The sequence below is a fragment of the Gavialis gangeticus genome, unplaced genomic scaffold, assembly GCF_001723915.1.
Source record: "Gavialis gangeticus isolate Ggan-Ray unplaced genomic scaffold, GavGan_comp1, whole genome shotgun sequence".
Taxonomy (NCBI): domain Eukaryota; kingdom Metazoa; phylum Chordata; order Crocodylia; family Gavialidae; genus Gavialis; species Gavialis gangeticus.
The window spans coordinates 108436941-108445883 of NW_017729022.1; the positions used below are offsets into that span (position 1 = coordinate 108436941).

Genomic DNA, 8943 nt, shown 5'->3' on the forward strand with positions numbered 1-8943 from the left:
AGGATGTCTGTTCTGTTCTATGTGAGGATGTTCCCCACCATTTGCACCCTCCTTTTCAAAATCCTGGATCCGCCCATGCATACAGGTACTTCCAACTGTTTGTGTGTTGTGGTCAGCTACAACAGAGTTGGAAGTACACAGATTTCCAACTGGGTGTGTACTTCCAACTGTCTGTATGTGGCACTGGTACAAAAGAAGGTAGGAAAGCACTGAAACAGGCTACCCAAAGAGGTGGTGGAAACTCCATCCTTAGAAGTTTTTAAGATCCAGGTAGACAAAGCCTTACCTGAGATGATCTAGCTGGGGATGGTCCTGGTCTGAGCAGGGGGTTGGACTAGATGACCTCCTGAGATCCCTTCCAACCCTCATTTTCTATGGTTCTGTGAATCACTGTGAAGAAATTCTTGAGGTTTCTAAAACATGTTGTCTCTGGTTAGGTGCTTCAGATGTTCACGGTCGAGTTCATATTAAAAAGTATTTTAAACTGGAAACTGAGTCTAGACAAATACTGTAAAAGATACCAGGAATAATTGTCCATTAGTGGAGAAGAGATTAGGTGGCTACCCAATTATTTCATATGTATTTTCTATAAAATCTATGTAAGAGAAGGAAATTGGTTTTGACTGTCATCCTTTGTGTAGCTCTTTAATAATCGCTAGGATTATCCAGTGGATAAAATGTATTAGATGTGAGTCTGTTCCCTGAGGAGGTTGATCTTAAAAGCATTTATAAGCTTCAATACAGAAACACAAAAAGAAAAGTGGTCAATGTAGTTTTAGATTACTTATGGAAAAGGTGACATCAAAAGAATGCTGCTTAGATTTTAAAGGTAAACTCCAGAGAGTTTAGGGACTGACATTAAGATCTCCCATGCTACTTAAGTTCTAACCCCTTGTGTAGCTGTCCTGTCGGACAAATAGAGCATGCTATTAAAAACCATTTGCCTATGCATGAAGGCGAATAATTATAGTTGTACAGATCATTTTTATAGTAAATTAGGTGTTTTTCAGAATGATTGTTGGTTTTTTTTATCAGAGTAGTGGGTCTCTTAGGAATGGTCATGAAGACAACCATGAAAGTTTGCCAACTACCCCATTGTATAAAGCTTACATCATCTAATCCAGTTAGTAAATGAGGTTTTCTGTTAGATTTCCTGGTTATAAATTACCATGGAAGATGCAAAACCTCAGTTTTTGTTGGACAGTTTATCCAATGAGGGTGTAATATAGTGTCACTAAATTTTGTACGGCTGAATTCTTTTGGTGTTTCTGTATTGCCTTTTAGTGTTACCTGGTGGCCCTGTGAGTTCTTCTGCATATTCTCTCCTGACAACTCCACTCAAATGAGGGATATGGCAAGTATAGGTTTCCCTCAATTTATGCAAGAATTCGCTTTTATGCAATGAGCATATTTAGACCCATAATTCATTATATGCAAGGTAAATTTGCTCATGTGATCAGCATAGACACTCCCCCCCATCTCCGCTCAAGCAGGTAAGTCTTTTTGGGGAGGGGAAGGGGCCCTGGCCCAACTCATCCCCACCTCGGCTGTGGCGACCCCAGGAGCAGTGGGTGCCAGCTGCATGCAGCCACTGGGATGCACAGTGCTCCGCCTGTCCCCCCACCACCCCATGCCTGGGTTCCGCTTGTCCATACTCAACTCTGTTCCTGGGCTGCACCAGGGCACAGTGCAGCCCAGGAGCAGAGGTGAGCGTAGACAAGCAGAGCTCAGGCACAGCAGGGACAGGCAAAGCATGGTGCAGCCCAGCAGCTGGCGCCAGCCACTCCCAGGCTGTTGGAGCAGGGGCTGGGGTGAGTGCCGCTCTGTTCCCTCTTTTGCTGCCTTGCACAGCCCTGGGAGCAGCACCCCTCCCTCAACCCCTTCCCTAGTCCCAACCTCCCTCCCTCCCTCCCTCCCCACCATGGGAACCTATCTCTATTTGTTGCATTGTAAAATGGGTTCACTTTATGCAAATTCAATTTATGCGCCATTCTCCGGGAACGCATGTACTGCATAAATTGAGGGAAACCTGTTTTGGCAAATGGTGGAACTGCTTCTCTAAATAGTGAAGTGCAGAATTTTGGTGCCCTGTAGTTTTCAGAAGGGCACTCTGAAATAGATGAGGCTAGCTAATAATTGAGGTTTAAAGAGTGAATGGTTAGATAGCACTGGCACTCAAACTTTTTTGGGTCATGTACTTGTAAGTTTATTATGCTTCTGTGTACCCTATGATTCTGGGTTACAGACAATAAAATAGAAAGGACCTTGTTGCATGGTAATTTTGGGTGGCTCCTGGCGCTCTTAACCTCTGGGTTGTCCACACATTAAAACCCGAAGGTGGTTATAAGCACTCATTATGTGGCTCAAAATTAGGCCACTCAGTGGTAGGATTATCTCTGATCCTTGTATGCAGCTTGTTATACTAAGGGGTAGACATTCTAGGTTACACCTTAGTGTAACCACCCCACCGGCCTCCTCTCCTGCATTGGCCTGGACCAGGCCCACTGCCCTCCCCAGCACCCCAGATCCCCGCTCACTGCCCCTTCACCCTCCCCCTGTCCCCACCCCTTAATTGTGGCTACTGGGGGGGTGCAGGCAGGGAAGGGGTAACCTGATTGCCTGACCACTGCTGAATTGCTGCAGCCCTCTGGGTAGCCCAGAGGGTTTGGGGGGAACTGGGAGAACCACAAGGGGCTGGGGGGAAGTCCAGAATGGGGCTGGAGGTTGGGGGTGGAGATTCTACCTTTCAGTCCTCCAGGCCCTGCTGCTGGTGCGATTGCTTCAAATTTGCTTGAAGGTGTGATTGCTTCAAATTTGAGATAGAACTAGCACCCACAAACATTTGTGCCATGCACAGTGTAATACAAGGGTGGGCAAAATACGGCCTGAGGACCAGATCCGGCCTGCGAGGCCATTCTATCTGGTCTGCAGGGCCCCTAAAAATATAGAAAATTAATATTTGTCTGCCCTTGGTTCCTGTAAAAAAAAAAAAAAAAAAAATGACAGGAACCAAGGGCAGTAGGACCCAGGGGAAGCCTGGCAGGCTCTGGCAACAGCAGGGCCTGCCCGGCTCTGCCCCCCCATCCAGCAGCCATGCTCTGTAGCTGCTCACAGCCCACCTGGGGCTGCCTGTGCCTGCTGCGGACAGCCCCATGTGGGCTGTGAGCACCTGCAGCAGGGAGCACCAGCCACGGGGCAGGAGAGGAGCTGCTTTTCCCCCCAGCACTCAGCTTTTCCCTGAGCTCCTTCCCTGCTCCTTCCCAGTGTGGAGGAAAGTGGCCCCTCGCCTGCCCCATGGTTGGCGCTCCCTGCTGCAGCTGCCCACAGCCCGCATGGGGCTATCCAGAGCAGGCACAGGCAGCCCCAGGCGGACTGCGAGTGGCTGCAGTGTGGGGTGCCGGCCATGTGGCAGGGAGGGGCTGCTTTCCCCCCCCGCGCTCAGCACCACCTTGTAACCCAGCCCCGCTGCCAGCCTGGGCTCCAGGCTAGCCTGTCGGGGCTGTGCGTGGTGACAGCACCTGCAGCCCCCCGCTTGCCGCGCTAGGTGGTGTTTGCCATTGCTGCTTGTGGGCTGCTCAGCATGCAAGCTCTGGCGTGGGTTACGAGCTGGTGCTGAGCGTGGGGAAAAGCGGCCCCTTGCTCGACCTGTGGCCAGCGCCTTCCGCTGTAGCCACTTGCAGCCCACCTGGGGCTGCCTGTGCCTGCTCCAGACATCCCCACACAGGCTGTAAGCACCTGCAGCAGGGAGTGCTGGCCATGGGCTGGGCAAGGTCCCACTTCCCCGCACTCAGCACCAGCTTCTTCCTTGCCAGCAAGCAGGGGATTAGGGCTGTGTGCTGCCCCCCACTTGTACTGCAGAGCTGGGGTGTACTGGGTGTGAGTGGGCGGGGAGCCAGCGGGAGGACGGGGCCCGCACCAGTGTCCTGGGGCCAGTGCGGCCCAGAGCAGGATGGCAGGAGTGCGGGGTCCCAGCTGGCAGGGGATCTGTGGAGCCAGGTCAGCTCCCCCTCTTCCTGCTTGTGCAGCCTAACCCAGGTCCACAGATCGCTGCCAGCCTGCGCTCTGCTTTGGGCCCCACCAGTGCTGGCCCTGGGACATTGGTCCCAAGATGGTGACCAGGGGGCGGGGCACCTGTCAAGGGGCTGGGCTATCTGCAGCCCTGGAGGGCCTGCCTAAACTGGGTAAGCACCCTCCACCCAAAATAATTGCCCGCCCCTGATGTAATGTGTAACAAGGTCCCAATACTCTCTATGTCACTACAACCACACTATGAATAAGAGTGTTTTTCATTTCTTACTTTTGCTTTTCTTTTTTCTTCTTTCCCATTCTTTTCTCTGTATACTTTCTGGGCATTTGCCACATACCACCAATGGTATATATTTCCCTACCTGGGAAACTAACCTAGAGTTACAAGACCACAGAGGACACCCTACTGTACAATTTATTTTACCCTTTTTTCCATCATTATTATTCCTCCCTCACTACCCCCTTTCAGAGGCGTGTTTGCAGGCATAATTTTACTTGAGTAAAAGGGGTATGTGGATATTCAAACTGTCCTGTCAGGCTTTTTTTTTTTTTTGTCAGGTGGAAGACATTGCTGGAAACCTTTTTACTTCAATTCCTATGTCTCAACAAATAACTGATCTAAGAGATCAGTGTATGATGAGTAAACAGTTTCACATTTTCGTGTTTTTTCAGGCCTGGAAGGATGCTGGACTTGCTCTGTCCACAACTAGTAATGAGGCCTGCAAGATGTTTGATGCCATACTGACTCAGGTATGACAGAAGTGTTTGGGTTAAGTGGCTGTTCAGAGGATTGTGTTGTTTCAGTTGATTTCCAAATTCCAGCCTGAAAGAACAGTCACGATAAAACCATAGTTCCAAAAAGCAGAGTGTCCAACCTATAGGATTACTGATTTAATGTTCTTTCTGAATCTAATATCTATTCAGTCTTCTTTTTTAACCTTTATATGACTTGAGTTTCAGCTAGGGCAATGAAAGAAACTCAGTTCCACTTGTGCCTAGTCGGTGTCTTTTTCTGTTGCAGTATGCAACATGGACCAATGATATGAGCCTGGGAGGCATTGAGGGATGTCTCACCAAGTTAAAAGCAGCAGATCCAAATTTTAGTAAGTATAACCATTTGATTGTTTGTATTGTTGCTGGACATGTAGTGTCATGGTTTCATCTGCTTATTTCTCAGGGGATCTGTTGGAGTAGAATAAGATTTTTGGTTTTGGACATCCTTTTTGCCTTCTCTAGCATATTTTCTTCTTTATAGTATCTTTTGTCTGTGTTTTACTTCTCTTTTCAGTAGCAAACAGGAGAAATAGTAAATAGGTCAATAAAAAAAGATAATAGAATGTAACAAGGAAAAAGAAAAATCATTAATTTGTGGTACGCAGAAAGAGAACTTGTCACATCTCATCATGTCATGTTAAATGAGACCCTTCTGGTGCATGGCAGCCACCTCCACACTGTGCAGTATCCCTAAGTCTCTCCAAGACTTCTGGCTGCAGACCCCTTGGCCCTGCAGGCTGTGCCACGATGTCCTACATCCAGGAATAAGGGCAGGAAGCGGTAACAGTTAGAGATTCATAAATTCTAGGGTCGGAAGGGACCTCAGTGGGCCGTCTAGTCCGAGCCCCTGCCCCTGGCAGGCAAGAAAAGGGTCACCAAACCTGGGATCATGTGAACCCAGCCAGGTGCCTGTCCAGTTTCCTCTTGAAGACCCCCAAGGATGGGGCGAACACCACCTCCCTTGAAAACCCATTCCAGATTCTGGCAACCCTGACCGTGAAGAACTTTTTTCTAATATCTAGTCTAAACCTACTCTCCAGTAGCTTATGGCCATTGTTCCTTGTTGTTCCAGGGGGTGCCCTGGTAAACAGCTCATTGCCTACTTCGTGTTGCTCACCCCTTGTGAATTTGTATGCTGCCACAAGGTCTTCTCTCAGCATTCTCTAGGAGAAGCTGAAGAGGTTAAGGTCCCTTAGCCTTTCCTGGTAGGGTGTTCCCTGCAGGCCTCCAATCAGAGGAGTGGCTCTTCTTTGGACCCTCTCCAGGTTGTCCACATCCCGCTTGAACTGCGGCATCCAGAACTGGACACAGTACTCCAGCTGTGGCCTGGCCAGTGCCGCGTAGAGGAAGAATCACCTCCCTGGACCTGTTTGTGAAGCACCTACGAATGCACGACAAGGTGCAATTTGCTCTGCCAGCTACTTCATCACATTGATGACTCATGGTCATCCTGGAGTCAACAGTGACTCCAAGATCTCTTTCTGCCTCAGTGGTACTGAGAAGGTCCCCCCGTCACAGCCTATAGTTATGATAGCAGTTTTTTCTCCCGAGATGTAGCACCTTGCACTTGTCCTTATTGAATTGCATCCTGTTGCTGTCTTCCCACTTCCCCATCCTGTCAAGGTCAGCCTGGATCTGGTTCCTTCTCTCCACGGTGTTAGCTTCGCCCCATATTTTTGTGTCATCTGCAGATTTGGACAGGGTGCTTCCCACCCCCTCATCCAGGTCACTGATGAAGATGTTGAACTGCACCGGCCCCAGAACTGAGCCCTGAGAGGCTCCGCTGCACACATCTCTCCAGGCTGACACTGACCCATCCACCACCACCCTCTGAGTGCGACCCCTGAGCCAGTTTGCTACCCATTTTACTGTAGGCAAAACTAAGTTAATTAGCCAGGACCTGCCTGCTATAAACCCATGTGGTTACCCCTCTGCATCACAATAGCTCCCACAGATGTTTTCCTTGATAATTTTTTCAAGGATTTTCCCTGGGATAGAGGTAAGGCTGACCAGTCTATAGTTCCCTGGATCCTCCTTCCTCTCCTTAAAGATTGGGATGACATTGGCCCTCTTCCAATCCTCTGGGACCTGACCCGAGCACCATGAGTGCTCATATATCGTTGCTAGTGGTTCAGCTATGACACTTGCTAATTCCTTCATTACCCATGGGTGGAGTCCCTCTGGTCTTGGTGATTTGAACACATCCAGTCCCTCCAAGTGTCCTTTTACCGTGTTAGCGCTGACTGTTTGTCGGCTGATGTTCCCCTTGTTGATGTCCGTGATACATACTGAGTGTTCATCTAGATTCCTATTTAAGAAGACAGAGGCAAAAAACTCATTGAAGAACTCTGCCTTGTCCTTGCTATCCATCACTAAGTTCCCCTGTCTGCCCTGTAGGGGGTCCTATGCTACCCTGCACCCTCTTTTTGCTCCCAACATACCTAAAGAAGGATTTTTTTATTATCCTTAATCCCTGCTGCTAGCCTGAGTTCTAGAGCTGCCTTGGCCTTCCTGACTGACTCCTTACAGGTGCAGGCCAAGGAAGTGTACTCCTCCTTGCTAGCTACCCTCTGCTTCCACTTTCTGTATGCTACTTTTTTTGTCCTTAAGGTATCCTGGATGACCCTGGTTAGCCAAAGGGGCTTCCTGGCCCCTTTGGCCCCTTTCCTCTGCCATGGGATTGTCTCACTCTGAGCCCAAAGAATGGTATCCTTGAGGAATGACCACCCCTCCTGGACCCCCAAAGCATCTAGGCTCTTGGTTTCTAGTACCCTGCTAACCAATCCCCTGAGCCTATTAAAGTCATCCTTTTTAAAGTTTAGCACCTGTGTCCTGCTAGGTATAGTGCCCACTCTTATCTGGATAGTGAATTTTATCATTTGATGATCGCTGTCCCCTAAGTTGCCTTGAATCTGCAGGTCCCCCACCAGGTCGTCCCCTGTGGCCAACACCAAGTCAAGCAAGGCATTACCCCTGGTGGGACTCCTTACCTCCTGTGTTAGGTGGAGGTCCTGAATACAGGTTAAGAACCTGTGTGAGCAGTTAGATCTAGCTGATTGTTCCTCCCAGCATATGTCTGGGTAGTTAAGGCCCCCCATGACTACCGTGTCTCTAAACCACACAGCCTCTGAGAGCTGCCTGGAAAATTCCTCGTCTACCACCTGGTGAGGAGGCCTGTAGTAGACCCTCACCATCAGGTCCCTTTCACCCCAACCCCCTTGGATCCTAACTTACAGTCTCTGCTTGTCCATCCTCTGATCCCAGTTTGATCAGGGATCAGATTAGAGATTAGAGAATGGTGGTGATTAGGGATTAGAGACTGATGGTGGGGAGTGGTGCCTGAACAGGAAGCCTAAGGGCTACAGGTAATCCTCTCAGGAGTCGCATGCAGCCAGTGGACTACCTGTTGGACATCCCTGGATTAGGCCATCAGAAGGATACAGTACTGTGCAAACCCCTCCTGCTAAAAGATGAACATTTTAGCAGTTATGAATAATAGTGTATGTAAAGGACAGATTTATACATAAAAAAAATAGCAATTCTCTTGTGGCATGGTGGAGTATCTTTTGATGGGTAGAGAGTACCGTGAAATGAAAGTTGGGAATTGTAGGCTTACTTGTTTGGTTGGCTAAGTAAAATAAATTCATTTTAAAATGCATTTAAAGGTATACACTCAACAAAGTGTATACCTGGCTGAGGTCATTGCAAGTCCCCTGACACGGCTTTATGAGCACTCGTGGTGCTCTGGAGAGGTACCGGAGGACTGGAAGAGGGCCAACGTGGTTTCCGTCTTCAAAAAAGGGAGGAAGGAGGACCTGGGAAACTATAGGCCAGTTAGTCTTACCGCGATCCTGGGCAAACTGTTTGAGAAAATTATTCTGGCACACATCCAAGAGGGGCCAGCAGGGGACTGCATGCTTAGGGGCAACCAACATGGGTTCATCAGTGGCAGGTCCTGTCAGACCAACCTGGTGGCCTTTTACAATCAGATCACCTGATCATTAGATGCAGGGGTAGCAGTGGACATAGTCTTCCTGGACTTCCGGAAGGCTTTTGACACTGTCTCTCACCCCGTTCTCATTAAGAAACTGGGGGGCTGTGGCGTAGACACCCACACAGTCAAATGGGTCGCCAGCTGGCTGG

At 49.0% G+C, this 8943-nt stretch overlaps 1 protein-coding gene across 2 annotated transcripts in view; it reads left to right on the plus strand.

Annotated features, from left to right (window-relative positions):
- Positions 1-8943, plus strand: part of LOC109296527 (tetratricopeptide repeat protein 38-like) — a 65532-nt gene that overhangs the window by 9482 nt on the left and 47107 nt on the right. For both annotated transcript variants that reach the window (XM_019515945.1, XM_019515944.1), the window contains exons 2-3: positions 4699-4776; positions 5048-5129. In XM_019515945.1, the coding sequence (XP_019371490.1) occupies positions 4699-4776; positions 5048-5129 (160 nt within the window). The remainder of the gene's footprint in view (positions 1-4698; positions 4777-5047; positions 5130-8943) is intronic.